At 39.5% G+C, this 25,513-nt stretch overlaps 1 protein-coding gene across 2 annotated transcripts in view; it reads left to right on the top strand.

Annotated features, from left to right (window-relative positions):
- Positions 1 to 25,513, top strand: part of MARCHF11 (membrane associated ring-CH-type finger 11) — an 83,707-nt gene that overhangs the window by 42,112 nt on the left and 16,082 nt on the right. Inside the window, exon 3 of one of the 2 annotated variants that reach the window (XM_084881654.1) lies at positions 20,206 to 20,398. The exons of the other annotated variant lie outside the window; for it this stretch is intronic. Within the exon in view, the coding sequence (XP_084737780.1) occupies positions 20,206 to 20,398 (193 nt within the window). The remainder of the gene's footprint in view (positions 1 to 20,205; positions 20,399 to 25,513) is intronic. 2 annotated transcript variants of the gene reach the window in all.

Here is a 25,513-nt window from a genome sequence, read left to right as displayed (position 1 = left end):
TCTTACTTGAGTCCAAAATTTGAAAAGCTGTGCAGTGCCCAGCAGGGCCACTTGTCCCATTACAAGTAATTGTGGTCATTTAATAATGACATTTACCTATATTATTTTTTAAATGGTTAAGTTGTTAGGATATAAGTACTCATGAAATTGTCTGAATTCAACTAAATAAACAGAACTGTATGTTGTTTCTTTTGGCATATGATTGATGTGAGAAAATTTACTGTGACACTAAGGGCTCCATGAACCAAGAAACTTGGGAACTTTACCTGTAAACCCATAAATACCAAAACCTTTTCAAAACTTAATATTTAAATTAGGGAGACAGACCTCCTACATTGTTCCTGAAAGATAGTTTCAAAACAGGTTTGAAAAGGGCATACCATTTTTACTGATGCACTTTGACTCTCTTTGAAGGTCTTATAAAGGACCTTTCATCTTATCTTTTTAAACAGTATGGATGGACCTGAAGAGCACTATGCTAAGTGAAATAAGCCAGTCAGAGAAACACAAATACTATATGATTTCACTTATATGTGGAATCTAATGAACAAAGTAAACTAAGAAACAAAATAAACAGACTCACACATACATAGAGAACAAACTCATAGCTTTGAGGGCTTTGTGAGAAAGGTAAAGGATTAAGCAAAAAACAACAACAAAAAACTCATCCAAATCCATAGACAATAGTATGAGGATTACCAGAGGGAAAAGGGGAGTAGGGGGAGGTAAGAGAGTGTAAAGGGGACTGGTGAGTTTGTAAGTCCATGCAGTATGTTCAGGGAAGACCTCATTGACGGGTCACAGTTGAGCAGAGATCACAAGGAAGTGATATATATGGCTGTCTGGGTGAGGTGTGCTCTTGTATGTTGGAAATAGCAAGTGCAAAGGCCCCAGCTGCAAAGTGTATTTTCTGTATTTATGTAACAGTAAAGAAGTGGTGAGGTAGGAACAAGATGGATAAAGGGAGATGTATCAGTTAGCTTTTGCTGCGTAACAAACTACCTCAAAGCTTAGTAGTTTAAACCAACTACCGTTTATTTAGTTCAGTAGCCTCTTGGTCAGGAATGTGGCTGTGCACAGCTGGTCAGTTCTGTTGGTCTTGATTGGGCTCACTCATGTGTCTCTCGCAGCCAAGAAGCTGAGTGCTGATTGGTCTTAAGAATCTCAGACAGGATGGCTTGTCTATATTGCTCTGTGATCCACCAACAAGTAATACTATAATCACTTCTGCTGCATTCTTTTGGTCAAAGCAATTCTCATGGCTAATACAAGATTCAAGGGGAGAAGAATTGGCCCCTTCTCTTAGTGGGAATTTTGGAAAGCATATTGTGGTCATTTTGCAATCTACCCTAACAGTATGGATGGACCTGAAGAGCACTATGAGTGAAATCTTATAGTATTTGTGTTTCTCTGACTGGCTTATTTCACTTAGCATAGTGCTCTTCAGGTCCATCCATACTGTTTAAAAAGGTAAGATGAAAGGTCCTTTATAAGACCTTCAAAGAGAGTCAAAGTAGATGGAAATGGCATGGCATGAAGCTACAGAGAGAAGTAAAGGCTCATACGTTATAAATGTAAGTTTAAATTTCACTCATTAATGTAAGAGGACCATGTAACTTGGAAAGCCATCTGAAAATATGGAGCAGAGCTTACACCTGATCTGACTTAACTGAAAAGTATTTTTTTTTTTTCTGGCTACTCCATGGAGAAGAGATCATAGAGGGGCAAAGTAGAAGTCTAATGACCAGTTTGGAGGCTGCTGTAATCTAAGTGGGACTTGAGGGTGATTTGGACTGGGGTGGTGAGAAGTAGCCACATTCGAGATATGCATTGAATGTCTTCAGTCTTCTCCTGCTTAATCTCTCCCTCCCTCCCTCCCTCCCTCCCTCCATCTCACCTTGAGTGAAAGCTTCTTGTGGGCAAGAAGAATTTTTCTATTTTCCACAGAGTCCTTAGCACTGAGCCATGGCTGGCACTTCGTAGATGTTCAGTATACATCTATTGAATGAGTGAATGAGTGGTACTTAAGACTTAAAAGGTGAATGTTCAGAAACAAATATAGTCCCATTTTCAGAATCTCTGTAGGGGACCCTGCTCACTCCTGGCCGCTCATAGCATGCTGTGCAGATGCAGGCCTCTGCTTATAGGCTCTATAAATTGAGTTTGTTGTCCTTGGAACGGCTGCTGGCATGGGAGTATCATTGAGTTAAGCACTTAGCAGCATATGTATGGACATAAAGCCTGGGGGACTCCATTTGCAAGGGGTTACTTAGTAATGCATTTTAAGCTAGTTCATTTTACTTCATTGCATTCTGCATGCTTACGTGAATCTGTGGGTTGAATTTTTATTACTATAAATAGGAGTAATAAAACACAAAGCCTCGGGTTGTTTTGAATTAGAGGAATAATTGGTGAAATAAACTCAGAATTTGAGGGTTCTTAAATGGTATTGTCAGCAAGTCAGTAAGCAAAATTGTTTTGCTGGCTGATAGGACTTCAGCATCCCAAACACATAATGTTCAGTAGTAGGCATCCTTTAACATTTTAAATTCTCAAGGCTTCCCGTCTTCATGGCCCTGGAAATTTGGAAATATTAAAATAATTTTTTTCAGGTCCTGTGTAGAGTGCCAGGGTGATACTTCCTGAGTGCTCTCTTCTCCTGGCAGTGCTCAGCAGCTCAGGGTTGCTGCTCCTGAGCCTCTCCTAGCTTTTCTGACTCTTCAGGATCTCCTCTCTGTTTGATTATTCCCAGGAGTAGCTATGTAGAATTCTATAGTCCCCTCCCCCAATCTGAAAAAGAGAAGAGGAAAAACAAAAGGCCAACAAACAGAACTTCCCTGGACTCACCCAGTCTGCTCTGTTTTATGCTGAGCCATACTCTGACCCTTGAACAACACAGGTTTGAACTTCCAGGTTCTTTTATATGCAGATTAAAAAATAAAAATACTGTAAATGTATTTTCTCTTCCTTATGATGTTCTTAACATTTTTTCCAACTTTGTTGTAAGAATAGAGTATATAATGCATATGGCATACAAAATGTGTTGGTCACTGTTTATGTTAACAGCAGGCTGTTGGCAGTAAAGTTTTGGGGGAGTCAAACTTTCAACTGAGTGTTGAACTGAGTGTTGCTTTGGTGCTTTTTCAACTGAGTGTTGCTTCGGTGCTTCTAAGTTCCTCCTTGTTCAAGGGTAAACCGGGTAGCCCACACTTAACTCTTTCTACTTCTGCAATTCCTGTCATTTTCAACCCCTTCTAAGATAGCTTCTGCCTCTGTTACTTTGCTAAAGCTGTTCTTGCTAAAGCCAGCCATGGCCTGGAAGAGGGGTCCTCGGACATCTCAGACACGACACAGCCAGTAATGCTCTCCTCTTGATTCCTATCTCTGGGATTGAACTCTCTGACTGCTGGGTTCTTTGTTTTGTTTTTGTTTTAATTCTTATCCGGTTTCTTCCTTTTCATTGGACATGTTCCTTCTTTCCCACCCATAAATCCAACAACGTACCTGATATCTTCACTGGAAGATTTCATGGGAATTTCAAACCCAGTGTCTATAACAGAACTCATGGTCTTTCCCCTCAAACCTCCTCCTCCTCCTGTCTCCCCATCTCAGTGTACCACATCTCCACTTGCCTTCTTGAGCCACTGTCTGGCCAGAGTCATGGCCACCCTTTATTTGGACAGTTGAGTGACCTTCTAACTGGATTTTTTACTTCTCCCCTGCTCAGATCCATTCTCTATACAGCAGTGAAGGGAACAGCGCCTCCCTTAGTGGCTGGTTCCCCAGTGATCTTGGGAGAAAACTTCAATCCTTAAAGGAATGCACTGGCCTGCCCAACCCAGGCCATCCATGCCTGTGTCTTGGAGCTCTTTTCATGTCACTCATCCTTCACCTGTCACATTCCATGTGCAGCTCCACGTGCTCCTCTGAGTCACCACAAGTCCTTCGATGCTCTTCCCTTTGCCAGGCACACCCTTCCCCTCTTTTCTGCTCATGCTTACCCATCCCTCAGGTCTCAGGATAAAGTGCCCTTTGATCAGAGAGGCTTCCCTGAACCCGCTAAGCCCAAAGGAGTGCTCTCAGTTTTGCTTCTTCAAGCAGCAGTGCCTTCTCATAGTACTCATCACAATTTACAGTTGCATGCCACCTTCCTCTGCCATGTTTTGGTCTAACATCGGTGCCTTCTGCCAGTCTGTAAGGAGGAACTTGAGGAGGAGCTTGCCTGCTTTGCACCAACATATGTGCAGCGCCAGGCACGGAGTGAGCATAAAGTTACAGGAGGGGCGGGTGAAGTGTATTTCTTACTTTATTTTGGAAGCAGTTGAATTTAAAGAGAGCAGTCACCACTTCCTGTGGCTTTCTTGAGGGACTGAGTCCAAACATGGGTGTGACTGTCCCCTGCTGCCCAATGGAGTGCCTTTCCCCGGACGTACCCATGAAAGGAAGAAGGTCTACCCAAATGAGTCGAGTTAAGAAAAATTTTCACGATTTTATCAGATGGCTTTAAAGGGTTGGTGAATAAATAAGCCGAATGGATACATACTCAGGAATAAATAATTCACAGCCTCCCAAGTGAGCCGTATTATAGCACAGCCGATTCAGTCATATTTTATTTATCTCCATATTGAAGAAAATCAATTTGAGAAAATTTCCAGAGCAATCCTGGGGCTCAGCTGCCCCCCTCTTCAGTGTGTTAAGTTCGGTCATTCTTTTCAGATGTCACAGTTGTAAACCCCTCTCCTTTCTCATGCTCTTATTCCTCCTCTGGTAAAGTCCTCACTGCTGTTACTACTGCAGTGTTCACCCATCTCCCTTCTCAGTGTGTTTCTAACTTGGTTTGGAATCTAATGAACAAACTGAACTGCCAAGCAAAATAGAGACAGACTCATAGACAGAGAACAGGCAGGCAGCTCTAATGGGTGGGGGATGGGGTGATGGGTGGGTAGTGGAGGATTGAGCAAAAAAGAAAAAAGAGAAAGAACTCATGGATATGGACAACACTGAGGTGATTGTTGGGTGGGAAAGGAGGAGGTAGAGGGCATAAAGGGGATAAATGATTATGAAAAAAAATAAAAAATAAAATAAATTTAAACAATTGCTCTGAGATTCTAATTGCTAGAATGACATTATGTTAGAGTTTAGTTCTCTCCTGTTATCTCTGTTCTCAAATGTCCAGGCTGGTCAAGGTCAACTCTTCCTCTTGAGCTTTAGTCTCCGTGCCTGAAGAAAGTCTCAGCACCTCCCACTACGGGGGTGGGACTGTGTCTGAGAAAGCACCTACTGTGCGAATCGTAACAAACCCCAGCTTCTTAAACATTTGTTCATAGGTTTAGGTACTGCTGTGCCAACTTTTCATTGTTTGAGGTTATACTTCATATTCTTTCCAAATATTCCAGTATGTGTTGTCATCGCGCATGGGAGATAGCAACTTTTACTGATTATTCCAGTGGCCGGAGTAGCAGCTTTTACTTATTTTTTCCAAATAGCAGCTCTTATCATTCCAGTAGCCTAAGATGAACTTTTCTCAAGTTGCTATAGAGTCCTTTTGCTCCGTCAGAGTAGACAAGTTGAGGTCAATAGCTCAGCACTGCTTTCTTCCAGGAACTATTTTCTAAATCATGTGTCATAACTGTCCTCTGCAATTCAGGGGCTGGGGTTGCACTGAACAGATCCATTTGAGCTGCTCAGAATTGTTTGATGAAACCAGAAGCATGGGAATGTGGGCAGTCCCAGCCCCCTTTTCGTCAGGGCATGTGTGTGAAGGCAGAGGGTGGGTGCAGGGTATACCCCAGTGGGAGAGAGTCCCAAGTCCTGGTGCTGAAGTGCATCAGTTTCTTCTTATAGAGATAGATTCAATGTTGTGGCTACAGACAGGCAGTAAGCTGCACATGATTGAAGTCCTTCATTTGAGGACACGGGAAGAAGTGCATGTATGTGAATGTACAGGTCAAGGCAGCAGTCAAATGAAGGAATGAGAGGGCACTTCTCACAAAGTGATGGTTTAAATCAGATCCACAGACTTTATCTTAATAAGCAGATGGGCCAAATCTTTCATTTTAAGTTATGCTTATTGTAAAATGCCCTTTACAAAGTCACATCTCAGCCTCCGTTAAAATGTTACTGTAGCGTCAAGACTCATAATCTTACTCATGAACCTCCCCGGTGACAGGTGTTCAGTCACTGCCAAAGGAGGAAGTACACACAGCAGTGTGAGCTGTGGTGTACAGCTAAGGGCGCTGGGTAAATACCATTGACTAGAAAAGCTTAGATAAATGCCTTTGATTTCACAACACAGGTTTTTGTTTTTTAATTCTTAAAACAATAATCCAAATAATCAAAGTAAATTTAATCAGGGGGAAAATGTGAGAAAACACATTGTATTTCATGTTTATGTTAATCATGAAGGCTTCCATTTTTCCTGATTATAAAAGAAAGACTTCCAAGAATGTCAGCTCTTGTATACATGCCATGTGGTCCCCCAAATCTACTGGTTGGGCAGTGAGGCAGTTCTGCCATTTTCCCCCAGGATCTTGAGGGGAACACATCAGTGAAGTCCCATCTTAGAAAACATGTTCTTCTAAGTTCCTGTCAACAACAAGGATGGATCAGCTGGCCTCATCTCCCAAATGTGCTGTCTCTGAACCTCTTGCTCTGCAGCGCCCCCCTTCCCCCACCCTCCCTGCCCCAGGCTGGCTGAGGCTTCCACAAAGGAACAGGTGTGACCTTCTGCTCCTTTTCTCCGCTAGGACCTTGTCCTGCTCTAGGATTGGTTCTGTCTCCAGAGGTCCCCTTCCTCCTCCCAGGACCTTCCAAATTCTGAGCTCCCACTGCAATCGCAGGCCTGCCCTCCCTCTTCGCTCTCTTAGCCCCAAAATGTCCAATAGAGGCTTCATTCATTTTAGTGGGGGCACATTTCACATGGTTGTAGCTATTTAATAATTTACTGATCATTTGGGGGTACAAGCTTTCTATTGCAAAGCATGCTTAGTTCTAGTAGTGCATTCCTACTTCTGATTACAAAACTCTGGTCAACAAAATTTGTGGAAAAATCAATTATCCCTGAATAGGGACATAACCTCCTAAAAAGCAATAGTACTGCATCAGATTATCCTAAAAATCAATAGTGCTTCCCTCAGGCCCTTTTTTCTCCAAACCACTTAGTTTAATTTTTTCACTTTAAGCATCTTCTGGAGGAGGAAAAACTGTAGAAAATATTTCTTTGCATTGTTTATCAGATAAATCTTGTTCATAAGTAGTTTAAAAGCTAGTTTAGTTGTCAAGTGGGTAAGTTCATATTTATCCCTTATGTTCATTATTTTGGAATTTTTTCAAGATAGGCAGACATTTCATAAGGACAGGTGCAGCTTTGTGAAGACCTCCCCTGCAGCCAGGCCCCTGCTGGGGTTGAGGGCCCATGCCCTCCTCCTGTCACCTCTGATGTTTTGGGTCCCTGGGCAGGAGGTTTCTGCCACTGTCATAAGTAATGGGCTGGCTCCCTTGGATTGGCAAGACGGAATTGAGAGTGAGTATCACATGAGCCCATTGCATTGAGAAAATGCCCCAGTTAAGAAAGATGTTTTAGGGTAAATTCAGAGGCATCATGGCAGAGTAACAGGATCACTGGGCCAAATCCAGGGGCTGTGAGTAAATTAATAAAGAGACTAGATATGAAATATTAACTTGGAAGGCATTTTGGGGAGCCAGAGGAGACCTAGCTTCAGTAACCAAGTTCTCTGAATCTCTAGACCCCCTAGCTTTTTATTAACATAAATTGCCCTAAAGCAAAGCATATATACATATCAGAGGTAAGGTTTGGCATATAGTAAGCATTGTCAGGTTGGGGGAACTGCCTTTGGCTGTTCCAGTAGCAGGCAATAATATATGCAGATTTTCAGGTTTGGGGAAATGCTTTCAGCTATTCCAGCAGGCCATAATATGTATCTTCAGCCCTGATGAAGCCTCAAGGTCCACCGACCTTAAAAAAAAAAAAAAAAATATATATATATATATATATATATATATATATATATATATATATAGAGAGAGAGAGAGAGAGAGAGAGAGAGAGAGAGAGAGAGAGAGAGAGAGAGAGAGAGAGGAGTTGATTTTTTACAGAGAGGAAGAGAGAGGGAGAGTTGGAAACATCAATGAGAGAGAAACATCGATCAGCCGCCTCCTGCTTGCCCCCTACTGGGGATGTGCCCACAACCAAGTTACATGTCCTTGACCGGAATTGAACCTGGGACCTTTCAGTCCGCAGGTCGACACTCTATCCACAGAGCCAAACCGGTTTTGGTTCCACAAACCTTTTGATGAACTTCTTGCATTTATGACCTGCTGGAATTAGCCTCCAGCACTACCTGAGACCTAAAGGTGGCTGATTCAGAAGTTGTTTGTCACCAGAATGTTAGTATCATCTTAAACTTTTTGGATAGCTTTCTTCCAGTTCCCATCTAAAACCAGAAAAGGCCAACTACTTATTTAAATGTGAGAGATAATAGTGTCTGAAGACACAATGCAGGATGGCCATACAGAAAAAATGTTATTGTGATCTTATCTATGGCCTGGGATGAAGGCAGCTCAGTCTGTTTGTCCATTCATCCACCTCTCTGTCTGTCCATCCATTTGCTTGCCTACTCATCTGTCTGTACATCTGTCTGTTGATTTTATCAATAATCTATCCATTCTTCCTGCCTTCTTTCCTCTCTCCATTCCTCTCTCTCCTCCCTTCCTCCTTCTGTTCTTATCCATCCATCTCTATGTTATAAAGAAAATTTTCCTTAAGGAGAATGCTTTTTCCTTATTCATCTAAGTGCATTGAATCAGCTATTATTAAAAAAAAAACCCAGCATGCTGTGATAATATATACATGTAGGTTATTGCAGGCAGAATCACAAAGAATTTGAACTTATTTTTATCTAGGCACCTTGAATACATCAGCATATTAGTCACTATCTGACATTGTCCTTTCTGCACCATTCATTTCTCATGCATTTCCTGGCCACAGTCACCACGTAAAGCAGGGTTCAGGTTGATGAGATGACCTGTGACACATTTTGGATATCACTGCTGTTAAGTTTCCCAGGAAACGAAGAGCAATTATCTTGAAAAGAATTGGGCTCTTCCCCCCTCATTTATTTTAAAATATAAGCCTGCTTTAAGTTCAGAGAGAATACAACTAAAGCACCCAAAAATCCTAACACAGCGTCTGTTCTAGTCTTACCTGTGACAGACTAGAACAGGGTTTCTCTTCCTCTGCACTATTGACTTTTTGGGCCAGTTTTTTTGTTGTGGAGGCTGACTTGTCCATTGTGGGACGTTTAGCAGCATACCTGGCCTTAGCCCTAGAGGCTAGTAGCACCGTCTCCATTCATGACAACTGAAGAGGTCTCCAGAGATTGCCAAATGTCCCCTGAGAAGGAAATGGGGAAAATTGGCCTTGGTTGAGAACCCCAGGACCAGAACTAGAAAGTTAAAGTGACTTTTGGGATCCCTTCATGTTGTCAAAACAAGTCACGTAGAGAGACAAAGTAAAACCAAACCTAATTCATTGATCTAATATTTCTTAAGTTTTGCTAATGTGCCGTGGCACTGTGCCAAGGAACAAAGGCTCAGACATCAATAGGGCACAATCCCTGCCTCACTGTGAGGTCAGGGAAGCAGATGTGTAAACAGATAATCATACATCCACTGACTGAAAGGGAGAAAATTAGTCATATTGCTGGATGTTAGGTATGTAGCCAAATCTGTCAGACCCTTACCACATGTTTCACTTCTCAAATGGTTCCTCTGGGCTTCTGCAGACACAGTCTTATTTTAAATTGGGTACCACAGAAGCGTGCCTTGTTTATTCCCCCTCCTTAGAGCCTTGCTAAGGCTGTTCCTGCCTAGAAGGTCTTATTTCAGACTTTTACAAATTCTCCCTGCTATTGACAGGGAGGCCTGCCTCCCCCAGAAAGCCGTTCTGGATTGCTTCAGCTTGTATTGATGCCTACCCTCCAAACTCCCATTATTAAACTCACAATCTCTTTTACACAGTTTATGCCTCATTGTATGGTCCTTCTGTTTCCCGTGCATTGGTCTAATCACTCAAGTAGATTATGGGCTATTTGAAGTTGGAAACCATCGCAGGTTCTACTATCTAGTGACAATACAAATTTTACAGCTTCCCAAACATATCAGCTTGTTTGCTCATGCTCTTCTCTGTAAAATGACACTTGACATAGTTATCTTAGAAGAATTGCCTTCATACCTTGCTCTCCTTCCTTAATGAGGTTCTGGGAATTGAACCAGTGGTTTTAAGACCATCAAGTGGCTGATTCAGTAACAGGACCTCAATGTTCTTTTCTATAAAATGACATTTGACATAGTTATCTCAGAATAATTGCGTACCGAGGTCCTCATGAGAAGAATACCTCATTTGGTAGTAGAGCCAGTTCACAGCTCTGTCTCAGCACATTTCACTGTCTCCCCGTCACCAAGAGAAAGCCATTTTGTAAACACTCTGGTTATAGCCTATGGAGGTGGTGATATGTCTCATGCTGTGGTCCTTACAAAGCGTACTGTTCTGACCACCAAGAGAATAAGAGTGTTTGGTCTAAATGAACTGAAGTATTTCAAATGTGAAGGTAGTTGCTTTCTAAGAAAATTCTGCTCTAAAAGCAAGGTTGAAAACAGTACCAAGCATTGAGAGTTTTAATAAACTCCTTTAGCAAAGGTAGCTTTCAACTCCTCATGGAGAGAAGCCAATAGGATTATGACCACCTACAAATTACTTAGATAGAGATTCCCTGAAGAGTCTGTGTTTAACATAATACCGAATATTGGGAAGAGTAATGAAACAAAAATGCATTTTATGCAGACACACACTTTTAAATCATTTGGGACAAAATCTAGTTACTAAGATTAACTATTAGACAGTTGACACTTGAGGTAAATTTCCCTGATTTGAAATAATGCACAGCACCTGCTTTTGATGTAGAAATTAACACACAGAGGGAAAGGCCATATAAGCTCTTGAACACTGAAGAGCTAAAATGTGTTTGTATTTCAGCTTTGCACTGCTGAATCTGGACTGACAAGCCCTAGAGAAGTATGAAAATCCATAACAATCAAAATAGTTGAACAAGAAATGTAAGACATGAGAAATGGATGGTTCTGGAGGGGAAAAAATGGAGGAATAAATATGTGTTTTCTTCTTTTTTTTTTTTTTTAAATATATTTTATTGATTTTTCACAGAGAGGAAGGGAGAGGGATAGAGCTAGAAACATCAATGAGAGGGAAACATCGACCAGCCACCTCCTGCACATCCCCCACTGGGGATGTGCCCACAACCAGTGTACATGCCCTTGACTAGAATTAAACCTGGGACACTTCAGTCCACAGACCGACGCTCTATCCACTGAGCCAAACTGGTCTAGGCAAATACGTGTTTTCTTAACGGAGATCCAGAATTTGGTATTCCTTATGTAGGCTTACCCCGTAGTTGCTAAATTAATCTTGCTTGTTAGTTAGTTTGGAAGGTTGTTGTGCTTGTTAATAGTCAGTTGAGAGATTTTTCTGTCAGATGGAACCTTCTAACTAAGGATACTCATCTTTTATAAGAAGCCATCACATCTTCTACCCCTTTGGTCTACCACTTCCTGGGAATCTGGAGACAGCCAGATAGTCTTCAGGACTCAGGCTCCTATCTCCACAGACTTGGCATCTGAATAATAAAGGAAAGGGTTTTGTGGATGGATGTTTCTTAGAAAAGCTCATCTCAGTTGTGCAATTAGTGTCTTGGCCCTGGCCATTCATCGGGCCTCTCCCATTTAGCATCCCTCCCACTCAATGTCTCTGGGCTCTGCTAGTCTTGCCTCTCACTTAGTAACTAAACCTTCACTTTGAATTAATTTCCTCCCCTTCTGGAATTGAATTTTCAAACTGCCCAGGCTTGTTGGATCACATTGTCCTACCCCTGTGTTCTTAGTCCCTTTGCTGCTGCATGTGGCCTCAGGCCCATTTCACCTTTGTTTGGATTCAAATGGGATTTTATTCTTTGGGCTCTGAAGTCAAAGGATAGCCTTGCCTATTCATGTGTCCACCCCAGCTGAGCCCAGTTGTTGTGGGGAAAGCTGGGAAAAATCTCAGTAATGGAGTGTAGTCTTCTTGGAGCTCATCTCCCCTCAGGAACTTCTTTCTGGGAAAAGACAAATTCTCTCCTTTAATCCTAGGGCTCAGGCCCACAGTCCTAGACACTAACCACAGGAACCTACAAGGTGACCTTCCCCTCGAGGTGCAAACCAGATTGAGCACACCTTCATAGTCATGAAACATGGGTCATCAAACCTCTTGGGATTTTGGATTTCTGGAAGAAAAAATATGATTGATGTTCTGCGTTCTGTACAATAATGTAAACCCCTCATGGGAAGCTTCCCATCCACCTCTCTGCATTTCTGTTGATCACATGATCTAGTTCCAGGTATTTTAATTAAATAAAGCAATGATCTGTCCCTTTGAGGTACCGTCCCTCAAAGAATACAAATTACCAACAGCCAAGGGAGCACTTGTGAAGATTGTTTCCCACAAGAAAGTGGTTCCGAGGGTTTTTTCTTGCCTAATTCTTATGGAAATGGCAACCAACAATTTGGAAATGCTTTTCTTTTAAAATCACTGTTGAGTTAAAATTCAACTGATAATGTCAACTGATGATTATTTTAAAGGTGTAGGTTTTTTTTTTTTTTCTTCAATAATGTGAACACTGGTAAGAAACCTTTGTTTTTCTGATACTATTTTTCTTCTATTTTAAGTGTGGAAGTTAAATTTGGGGAGAGTGAGTATCTGAACAGTAGTGATTCTTCTAATTCTTAAATGGAATTTTAGTCTTCTTCAATTTCTTTTAGCAATGATTCATAGGTGAACTTTTAAAAGTTTTAATCCTCTGTAATTTCTGATTCACGATGTTTTTAATGTAGTATTGTTTTTATATTGTATTTTACATATTTTTGCTACTGGTATTTAAATATTATTGATCATTGTTTATTGGCCTTATATTTTCACACTTTGCTAAATTAATTCCGTAATTTTATTAGGTTTTCTTATCAATTCCCTAAGAATTTCTATATAGATTATTATGTCATCCACACATAGAAACACTTTTCTACTTCTTCCTTTACAATATTTATACTTATTATTATTTTTGCTTTATTCCATTGACCAGGACATCCAGTCCAATAACTAATAGAAGGAATAAAGGTAGACATCTTTGTGTAGTTCCTGATCCTGGGAAGGTATGGGAGCATTTTTTTTTCACCATAAATATTATTTTAGTTTTAAGTGTTTTGTAGACAATTTTTTTTTTTTCAGGTTAAGGAGTTTTCATTCTGCTCATAGTTTTTTGTTTCTTTTTAAAAATATCATAAATAGGTGTTTGTCATATAATTTTACCACATCTATTGAGAGAATATATATATTTTTAGTTCATTGATAAAGTCAGTTACATTGACTTATACTTGAACGTTATATCCACCTTGCATTCCTAGGATAAACTTCACTCACTATATTTTGCTAGATTTGCTTTGCTAATGTCTTGTGGAAGGCTTTTAAAAAATCTATGCTTATAAAGAATACTGGTCTGGATTTTTTATTTCCTCATAATGTTTTTGTCAGGTTTTGGTATCAAGTTTATGCTGGCCCCCAAAAATGAGTTGGGAAATGTTCTGCCCTTTATTTTCTGAATGATTCATGTAAGATTAATATTATATTTTCTAAATGTCTGATAAAATTCTCCAGTGAAAGCATCTTGTTCTGGAGGTGTTTGTTCATTTGTTTGTGGAAGGCTTTTGATGAAAAATTCAGTTTATTTTAAATAAGGTTATTCATACATTCTATTTTTTCTTGAGTCAATTTTGATAAATTATACTTTTCAAAGAATGTGTCTATTTCATCAATATTATTGAACTGATTGGCATTAAGTTTTTATAAAACTTCCCTCTTTTTATTTGTAGGATCAGTGATTGTATCTTTCATTTCTTGGTTAGTCTTGCTAGAATCTCACCAATTTTATTAATATTTTAAAGAAGAAGTTTTATGTGTTTCTAATTATTTTCTCTAGGTTGTTTAGATTTCACCTTTCTCAGAGGCAAGGCAAATGTCCTATGTCTGACATTTAACTCAGCTCTGGTAAGTTTATGAAGATGTCTTTCAGTCAGAGAGGACACAGCCCACACCATGAAATCACTTTTAACATGCGGCCTAGAAATACAATTCTACAAAGAATAGGCACATAATTAATTGAATGCCGTATCCACATGTCAAATTGATTACACACTGAGATTTTTTCTGCCAGCATTTCAAGTCCCAACTTTAGTGGTTCAATTTAAAAACCATCTAAAGATGATTGAAAATAGGTTTTAGCTAAACTCATTTTACTGAGGAAGACACTTCTTATGAGCAGGTGTTCTCTCCTGTGACAATGGTGAGTAATCCCACCTGTCACCTGCATACAATAAATCATCCTACTACAAATCTATTAGCTTATGATTCATATCTAGCCTTCCTTGTTAAAACAAAAAGGATACAGTGCTTTAGCCCCAATGATTTAGTGCACACTGAATGAATCTACTTTCTCGGAGTTCAGCCTTGTTCTCTCTGAGCATTTGTTATTTTTAGGGAGAAAATTGAGATCTAAATTGAAAAGGTATATTACCTCTTTCAGACAATGGAGTGACATGTACAGCTTTCTAAATAGCATCCTGGTGGACTCATTGAGTTATGCCTTCCTTCAGTTCTTATCTTACTGGGTGAAATACATTCATACACAGGGGAAACTGTGGGTCTTACCTTGGCTTAGGCTACCATCATTTAAAAAAAAAAATTCTTAGCTTTCTTTTCTTTCCATTTTTTTTTCTCTCTGAAGGTAGTAATAAACCTGTGTTGATTAGTAAGATTTCATTGGTAAGGGCAATGATTTTTGTCATGGTTTCACAGTCTATAGTCTATTGGATCCCTGTCTACTTTCTCACAGGCCCTCACACAAAATGGTACTCAATTCTAGGCCATGAGTATTACTTGAATCTTTTTATAACTAGTAAACCTTACTTGGTATATCTTCAAACAGTTGTATGTAAATTATTAAATAATTTCCAACATGAGTTTATTTAATTCCTCTTAAATATCATTAAAATTAAAAAGAAAGAATTCTTTGAGATTTCTGTCTTTATGTTAATACTCATTTAACAAACTGCAACTTTCAGATTCAAGAAATTTGGGGATACCATTTAGAAAGCTGTAGGTCAGACTTAGTTGGCACTCTGAGTAGCTGTTTCTTTTTTATATTTAACTTTTTTTCTGTTTCTACAACTACCTTTTAGATAGGTATAATTATGTCCAGACAGAGAGAAAGGCATTTTAGAAAGAACCTGGGCTTTGGAGACGGGTCTGGGTTTAAATTCTCACTTCTCTACTTACTGGAGGTTTGGCCAGAGCTGTACCTTGATCCTGTGGGTAGTGATAGAATGGATGTGGAGAGGATGTCAGTCTGGCAGTCAGAGAGACAAGACGTTGGAAACTAGTCAGGAGACGGTGTATTTAAAGCATTTACTCCGTGTTCTCCTCTTTCCCCTTCTTGAGTTTTTATGACCAGACTAATAATAAAATTGAAAAGGGCCAGGTTAATAGGAGAAAAAAACAATGTAATATGTGCTCACAGGAGATCAAAAATGATACTCTCAGATTGACCAGCCAGCAGCTTTTTTATACTTTTTGGGCCAAGAAACAGTAACTTTGTGAAGAAGTGACAGAACAGAGACACAGGTTGTATGCTCGTTGGGGAGGAATCTAAACACAGTTTGAGCTTGAGTAGAAAGGAATAACAATGTTTTTCAGCCCTGGATTCCTTAACTCAGTGGTAAAGTGTCTCTCTCAGGACTCTCTCCCCTCCTGCCCCCTTCCCACTAAAGCATGGAGGACCCCTTTCACAGGGGAGATTAATATCCTGCATTCAAGGCAGGGAGGATCTGCATGTCCTTCCTGCACTGGTTGCTTATCAAGTAACTTCAATTCAAAGTAATCAATATGCCATTTGGGGCAGCCCACCCTGAGCTCCAGCAGTGTGCTCAGTTTTTGGTGAACATAAGGGGAGATGAGACTGCTCTTCTCCTGTTATGAAACCTGCAGTCCATGAACAACAGGAGCTAAACACCTCTCTGGGACCCAAGTGAGAAAGAGATCAGAAGTAAACTGAAGTATAAACATTGGATTGCAGGGTCGAGAGACAGGGATTCTGCTTGAAAGAGGAGCAGCACGAGGCAGGTAGCTTTAGATGCATTAGATCCTGATGCGGATGGAAGCAAGATCTCATCTGGTGCAAAAGGGGAGAAGAGCATTGCGTGCTGAGGACAGAGCATGCTCAGAGGCAGAGAGGGCCAAAGTAAAAAGCACAGAGCACTTGGGAGAATCCAAAGAAGCCAGAGTGTGCCTCTCTTCCTCTCTCCTCCCACCCTTTTTGCTTCTTCCTTCCAACTTCCTTTCCTGCTCCTTCCCTCTCTCCCTCGTAATAGTTCTCCATACTTTCTTTTATCCTTCCTGCTACAGTTATGTGCCAGCACTGGGAATGTGTGCTGAACCATAACCACTGAGCCCTCCTTGATGGGGCTGAGAGTCCACCCAGCAGGGGTAGTTCTTTCATTAGCAACATGGACTTGGGAGTTACACAGAGGACCCGGGAATGATTCACAGTTAGAAGAACAGCTGGAAAGCTATTTCAGTAGATTCACAGAGAGGACAGACTCCATGCTTTTAATCAGGAAAATTGCCTTGACACTTGTAAAGACGGAGCGTGCACAATTAATTATTATCAGAGCTCAGTGGAGTTATTACACAATGTAGTATAAGGGTTAAGAGCATGACCCTAGGAGCCAGACTACTGGAATTTGTATCTCAGTCCCCAGTTCTCACTAGGTTAAAGATTAACCTTGGACAAATTGTGTAACCTCTCTGCCTCAGTTTATTTATTTTCAAAATGGGGATTATTATGGTACCTCCCTAACAGAGTTGTCATGGGGGTTAAGTTAGCTCAGACATGCAACCTCTTAGAAAAGTGCCTGGCATATATCAGCTCTACTTAAATATTAAATGATTTCCAGTCCACTTCATGAGGCTGAACTTCCAAAAGAGGAGCCAATGGCCCCACTTTGCTAGAAACAACAGGTCCCATAGTTTTGTAAAATTGCACAGCTCTTCAGGAATATAAAAGTGTCAACACGTATCTAAATGTTATGGAAGTAAAATAACAGCAATTATTTAGAGCCAACTGGTTATTGTTCTTTTGTTTCCCTTTTCAATCTTAGGAAGAAATTTAAGTGGAAAAAGTGTATGTGCATACACATATCTCAAGTTGTAGAAGAGGAATGGGTGCTCAGCAGTTGGCAAATTTAGTTTAAGATTCAGAAATGTTTTACAAACTGAAATCCTGGCTTTGGATACTGTCAGGGTAAAGAGAGGGGCTCAAGAGACTCACCTTCTGCTTTTCTTGTCCTTGGGCTGAGCCTGTAGATAATATACAGGGCCAGGATGTAGGTGGGTGTTTCCTAGAGGTGGGAAGCAGTGTTATTTTTCCTGGGGAAAGAATGTGAACACATTCCACTTATTGCACATAAGGGCAAAAATAAGAAAGATCACTATTTGATAGGCAAAAAAATTGCCAAGAAATTTTCAGTGTTCAAAGGGAAATGCCTATTTTCACAATTGGTTTAAAAATTTTGGTTTCAATAATGGTTTTAATGGTGTTAATTTTATCGGTTTATGAAAAACATTAATGCACTTCCACACAGATTTGGATTGTTAGCAAAGAGATATAAAACGAAAATTTCAGTGAGCTCATTATAGATATGAGCAGTTTATTCTTTTTTTAAAAAATAAGCTTCAAAAATCTCAAATTCTTAGAGCCACAAGGAGAAATTATGTTTATGATATTAGTAAACAATTAAGCTTTCCCAGTGCACTGTCATTGAGTTCTTTTTTTCTTTGCTTCCTGACATAAATTTGATTCCAAACTGCCAGGTAGTTGAATTTTAAGCCATTTTAAATTTGGTATCACCATCAACATCTTTTTCCTAGTAAGTCTGTCCCTTTAATCATTCACCTTTTCTGTTAAGGAACAGCTAAGCCTCATGTGTCAGAAGCCTGCCACCTGAGGTTCCCCCCTCCCCCCATAACCTCCCAGAGTCTTGCTGACTCTGAGACTGAACCACCACAATTTCCTGTGTCTCAGGAGACAGCTTAGCCGCATCCATCAAATCATCCCCACCAAGTGTCTAGTAGAGCCTCCCGCCACCATTTGTTACTTAATTGGCATGCAGGCAGTCTTGGGTCAATTAATTAGTAAGCCTAATTGAAGCTAAATATAATTAACCATACATTATTGAGCTGTCCAAATTTAACTCCACTAAAATTTTGTAATGAAGCTTGGATATAAAGGATTACTGGCAAACACCTTTGCCTCATGGATTCAAACGTATGCTGTGTTTTCATCTATCTGATGTGCTTAATAAATTGATAGAGGGTGACATAATACATACAGACAGGGTAGTGCCCATCCAGGGTGGGTGCAAATTGGAAGTAGTTTTCTATAGTGCTTACCATGTGGATGTGTACTCAATGCAAATTTTAGTTAGCATCAAAACTAAACAAAAGCAGCTGATACAGACACTTCACACTTGTTTGGTGAAACCAAATTTAAAATGGTTTAAAATTCAAATGCCCAGCAGTTTGAAATTAATGTGCTTAAAATTATGTCAGGCAAGGAGTGAAAAGCTAACTTCAAATACATGCTTGAAATACAACTTTGGTTGATTGGTAATGATCAAATAATGTTGATCCAGGTTAATTATTATTCCTTTAGAATTGTGAAAAGCAAGAACCATTTTTCAATAAATGCATCTTTGCCTTGAGATGGTTAGAAATATCTTTTTTATAGAATTTCCACCAAACTTTGTTTATTGGTTCTGTTTTATAAAGGAAAATAAAATAAATGACTTTAGAAAATGAAATACTTCTCATGCATTTTGATATGTAATCTTTCATAAATGTAGAATTTAAGAGTATCATGAATATGCATGGTCAAATGCGTAAATAGTATATGTAAATTTTTATGATGGAAGAGACAGTGACACAGTGGGAGGGAGAGAGGGAAGTTGTGGGTAGTGATAGAGTAGGGGGTGCACATATTCAGACTTCAGGTAAGTAAAGAGTTTAAGAAAATACCAGATTCACCCAGTTGCTTAAGCTCCTTTGGCTTTAAAGGTATTTAAACTGTTCAGGAATTCTGACACGCCATACGTTGCAACGGCCAGAGCTCTTTCGATTCTACAGGTTGTGTTTCACTGTTTACTGGCAAACCATGACAGCAACTTTAGTGTCATTTCTGTCTCAATGATACAAAAGTGAGAACATGACTATTTAATTATCTCTAGTCAATAACTCTTGAAAATTTTTTCATCATTTGTACTGTAAATTCTCTCAAATTACCTTCCCCATTGAGTAGTGTAACATTATACAGTCTGTGAGTTTCAAAGATTCTCCATTTGTGTACAAATTCTAAATCTTGACAAAAATGGCCTCATGGATTAACCTATAATTAAAAATCAATATCGGAGTATATGAAATTTATAAATAACAGATAATATAACATTTTATAGTTCCCTTATAATTATTCTAGTATTTTACCTTAAACAGCCTTTTCAGCTTTTGCTAATTTCACCTAGTTATTTGTTTTTCACATTTCCTCACAAAATAAGAAATTCCTTTTGTTGCAGTAGCCAAATAAGATAAGTGTAAAACAGACTTCCACACCGAGGTGTCCTCCCTGTGTTCTTTCAGGGTTTTTAATTCTCTGCATGCATGAAAGATGGTAATGTAATTCCCAGGTACTAAATATTCCTCAGCCATTCGCTGTCGGTGCTGTTATCTGGACTAAAACTAGATTAAACTTACAGAATGGCGAATTACTGAAAATAATGAAGTTAAGGCAGCTCATTAATATTTATCTCCTTCTCTGTTTTGTACAGCCTGGATGAAATGGGGAAATTCCTTTGGGGTCTGATCAGATTGAAAAAGGTCTAACATTATAAAGAGAAACATGGGGCTGACAATGGTTTTTGTTTTCTTGCTTTTCAAATTATACACAGCACCTTTTTTCTTACATGCCTCTGTTTTTCTTTTAGTGGCAAAGCATTTCTATAACACTGGTTGAGAAAGTTCAGATGATTGCTGTAATCCTAGGATCCCTGTTCTTAATAGCGAGTGTGACCTGGCTCCTCTGGTCCGCCTTCAGCCCCTATGCAGTGTGGCAGAGGAAGGACATCCTTTTTCAAATCTGCTATGGAATGTATGGTTTTATGGATCTAGTGTGCATAGGTAAGACCATGACGTTACACGTTAACAAACTGTCAGTAACCCATTTCTTGCAGCTACGTATTACATTTGCGCCCGTTGGATGTGATGTAGAATGGTGTGGTTCACACGATCTTGGTTCTCCAGGGAACTGATGACTACCTGGGGCCTTACCACCTGGCCACCTTTCTTTGAAAGCATAGCATCTACATTCCCAAGTAGTTTAAAAAAGTGAACAGGAAAATGCCCATTTTAAGTGACAAATTTTGCAACGTAAAGGAAGGAGGAGTCAAATTTTTCTGGTGGGTTATGGAAGGATAGTCATTTGTTTCTAAGGAATAAGAGCAAATCAGTCACCCTTCACAAAGCTGGGGTAGCACTGATGGGTGACAGCGGTGATGATGTGCATTTGGGGAGAGGACCCACTCCTGGAGGTCTCACTTCATGGCATGATGACTCAGATTCCCCCTGGGGCAGGGACTCAGGGGCAGTTTTCTTTGCTGTCCTGTGCCTCTTCGTTTCGCTTATTAAATTTAGTAGCCTAAAAGAGAAAAAGGATCAAACGTTTTAGCTTAAACAGAACCCACACTTGACTGATCTGTTGTTTCCCTGAAAAATGAGAGAAGACTCATACACACAGTGTTTATGTGGCATGTGAGGTGCCCCAGGCGCCTTGATGGCGACCAGTCGACAACGGGAGGGGGGGGAGGGGAGGGGGCAGGAATGGGGAGGGCAACACTCTAACAAGGAGACTTTCCCTGCTCGGATGTGGTTTACAGTTAGGGGGATGTGGAAAGAGCTGAGGTGAGCAGCTATGGTTTTTAAAACTGGTTCTCAAAGTGTGGTCGGATGACTACCAGTAGTAACAGCATCTGCACTCTCTCAGGCCCCACCCTAGACCTTCCCAGTCAGAAACTTCAGGCCTATTTGTGTTGTAGGAGCCTCCCAGGCCTTCTCATACGCACTGCTTTCAGGGAATGGATGCTCAGCTTGGATCAGATCATGAGGCCTCTAATCCTGGCCTCTGCTTGGACACATCAACTTTGTCCATATCCCTGTTTTCTCACCTACAAAAATGGGAGCAATCATCCCTAGTTCACAGGCTTAAATAAGGGAAATAATGACTAATAAGTAATGTTGTTAATTGCAAGTTGTAAATTAAGGGCATTTGAGTAAATCACAAACATTGAAATAATTTAAATAACTTAAATGATGGCCTCTACTCACCAGAGCCTTAATTCAGCCACAGTTTTATATTCTAAGTCATTTTTTCTAAAAGAACTCTATAAATTTTAAAATACGATCAGCCTGAATTCCCTCTCCTTATCTTATTTTTCTCCTTTGTCACAAGTACAAAGCTAATAAGAAAGAAAATGATCAAATTTCAGTCCAGAAAGGAAAAAAAGAAGGCAGAGAAATGTCATGAATAATATGTAAGCTGAACAGATGTTGCCTGAATAATTGAGCTAATCATGTATATGAACAGTTTGCATTAAGTGTGATAATGCCTATGCATGCTTTTGGAAATGCTAAATCTCTATACAAATGTAATCTCTAGGGTAGTGCTCTAAATAAAGAGAATTACAAAATTATTCTACAACTCCCTCAACATATTCAGAGATAGTGTTTCTTCTGTGTTTCCGCATTAATGTGGTGTCCCATTAATATTCAAAGGAGAGGTAAAAAGCAAAGGAACCATTAGGCTCCCAATCCAACTTGGAGGGGAAAAAGAATTCCAGTTGACTTTCTTGATATTAACTAAAAAGGGCCCTGTGTTTTCTGGTCAGGAAATTATTTTCCTAAATTCTACAGCTTGCATTTAGTGTATTATTCCTCAAATTTTGATTGCTAATGCCAGATTTTTAATCAGGAATATTAGAATTCTGCTTTAAAAACCACATATATTTGAATTAATTGATCTTTCAATAATATATCATATATTTGGAATTCTGTTCTGAAATATAGGCTTTTCCCATTTTATAAACTCAAATTTCTTAGGAACAAAAACCAATGGACATTTTCCTGGAGATACTCTGGAGAGTGAATTTTTATATGTATTTTAAATATTGATAATACGGTTGCTTTTTGCTTCATCAAATATAAGTGCCATTATTCAATTATTTATTTGTATATTCTAAAAATACGAAAGAGACTGAACATAAACTGTGTACCTATGGATGAGGACAATGGGGGGTGGGGAAAAGGCAGAAGGTGGGTGGGAACCTGGTGGAGGGGAAAAAAATGAGGAACTTTTGTAATAATATGAACTATAAAGATTTATTAAAAAACTAAAAATAAAAATACGAAAGAATCCAGATTGAACAACATTCTTGATTTTACTTGGAAATCTTATTATTTAGTCTGATTGGGCCCAGAGAAAATCTCATTTTTTCCCCTAAGAAATGAGGAAACTACTATAGTAAAGAAAACAAATACAGGGAGGCTAACAATAACCAAATAGATCATAGCTAACATTTCAGATTCATTCAAATGTCTGCGAATTAAGTGTAGACAGTGACAAAGTAGATTATATTGATTATACTTCAAACACTCCTGACAGCAAGACTCCAAGTCAGAGTTGAATGAAAAGCAGGTTTACTGCTCTGAGCCCAATTTGCTCAGCTCAGTTTAATAAATGTATATTGAGTGCTTTCTATGTGCCAGACATCATGCTAGAGACTGAGAATAAAAGTAAGAGTCAGTAACTTTCCTGCCCACAAGGAGCGTCTAGCCCATAGGCAGGACAGACAGACTTGTAAGTAGGTAACCAGAATGCAGTGAATTGTGCACAGTAGGGAGTATGCCCAGGAGATGGTGGTTGGACAAAGCTGGGAGAGATTAACACTGGGGTGTGGTGTGTAGGGAGTGGATGGATGCAGACAGATTTCATGGAGGGAAGTGAGAGCCAAGCAGGCTGATGGATGAGTAGATGCTTGGCAAATGGGGAGATGGCCTCCTGTCACTGTTGGAGGATGCAAGACTGGCTCGCCATTCAGATGGCTTTAAAGTAATTGAAAACATTCCTACATTCCTATCCATCTAAGCTTTCAGACTTGTTTATACCTAAGTGAGAAGAGCAGGTTGGCAGCTTCATAAATGTTCTTTTTCAATAGTAATTCTGAAAACCTACAGATTATTCCACAATAAAAAATTGTTATAATCCAGCCAGTGTATGTTATGTTTAGGAAGAGAGTCTTATTGGATTATTAAATAGAAATGTCAGTATTTGTAGAAAATTTTTTGACATGGGAAATTTATTTACTTATTTCCAGACACAGTGAATTTGTTGTTGTTTTCATTCATTATTAATAAGTTTTCTGCTTTCCTGAGACCCAGTTTCTTTTTGCTGTTTTAGTTTTGAATTTTCCCAAGCGTCTGGGTACTATTAGAGTTGAAATATCTAAATCAGAACCGTCCGATGGATGGAACATTTTGCAATGATGAAAACATTGCATATCTGTGCTGTCCAGTACCATAGACACAGGCTACATTTGGCTATTAAGTACTTGAAATGTGGTTAGTGAGAATGAGTAATTGAATATTAAACTTAATGTTATTTAAATTAATTTAAATTTAATTTAAATAGCCAAATGTGGTAGTGGCTACTATATTGGACAGATGTCTAGGTAATGGAACGATATATACATAAAAATTTGATTAACAAGCTGCATCATGTCCATATAGTAGGTTGTGTTTCCTACATGATAAAGAAACTGTTCCACAAGAGATGAATAAAGTGAAAATGAGTTCAAGAGGATTAAGAGAAGGAAAGGGACTAACGGTGAGATGGTGGTGGTGAAGAGGTAGATGGAGAGCCATAAAAGGGAGACATGGCATATGGAAATGGAGGTAGAAAGAGAGAACACTTTACATTATATTTGGGGAGCTCTTTGAAATATTTAAATAGGTGGCATTCAGACTATCATTGTGTACCAGGAAAACTGATCTACCGTGTTTCCCCGAAAATAAGACATCCTCCGAAAATAAGACCTAGTGCATGGAAAGATAAGACATCCCCTGAAAATAAGACCTAGCATAACTTTGGGAGAAAAAATTAATATAAGACACTGTCTTATTTTTGGGGAAACAGGGTAAAAGATTGAAACCACCCAAATGTGGTAGCACAGGGCCAGTAATTTAGGGAGAAGCAATAAGCAAAACAGATTCCCTCCCAAGAAGATTTGCACAGTGGACAAAGGAAGGTTAGCAAACTCAGAAATGAAGAGCAAGTGCTTGGCAGATGGCACTGGGTACATACAGCATCTGGTTCTTTACTCCGCACTTTGCACATAGAGAAAATAGAAGGTTCTCACTTCCATTGGTTCTGCAATTTCAAAGCAAGTTTGGGCCACAGAGGAATGTGCTTCTGAGTGACTCAAAGACTGAGGGACTAAGTGATGGCCATAAGGACAGGAAGTCATTTGATTCACTTGCATCTGAAGAGGGAGGGCAGTATCCAAATCACTTAGTGTCTGGTAGTGTAGAGATCAGTTGAGTTTCTTGTAGAAGCAACGAACTGAAACTGAAACCCTATGAGTGGGATTCCTGAAATAGATACAGCAGTGCTTACACCTAATCTCATTAACACCACAATGTGGTGCCAAGTCTATGCCTGAAAAGTCTTCTCTGAGATACTAAAGGAAGCAATTAATTAATTGTGATTACACAATTTAAAAACTTGGGTTACTTTTGTTCTTTTAAAAATTTTCTTACTTGTCATGTAAATATATACAGATTCAAATTAAAAGTCACCTTTGTATTTATAATTCTGAAGTTTAAGATGGACCATTTGAAGAAACATCCCCTCTCAGCATCTTGATGCTCTTTTTCATTAGGTTAACATTCACATTTTTCATATAAGCAGGATCAAAACTTATTTATTATTTTTATTTTAAAAATATATATTTTATTGATTTTTCACAGAGAGGAAGAGAGAGGGATAGAGAGTTAGAAACATCTATGAGAGAGAGTCATCGATCAGCCGCCTCTTGCACACCCCCTACCGGGGATGCCCCCGCAACCAAGGTACATGCCCTTGACCGAAATCAAACCCGGGACCTTTCAGTCCGCAGGCCGACGCTCTATCCACTGAGCCAAACCAGTCCCGGCCAAAACTTATTTATATGGTTGAACAAATAG

The sequence above is a fragment of the Pipistrellus hanaki genome, assembly GCF_964339955.1.
Source record: "Pipistrellus hanaki genome assembly, chromosome: 4".
Taxonomy (NCBI): Eukaryota; Metazoa; Chordata; class Mammalia; order Chiroptera; family Vespertilionidae; genus Pipistrellus; species Pipistrellus hanaki.
Note: the sequence above shows the minus strand (reverse complement) of the source record. Positions and strands in the feature narration are given on the sequence as shown.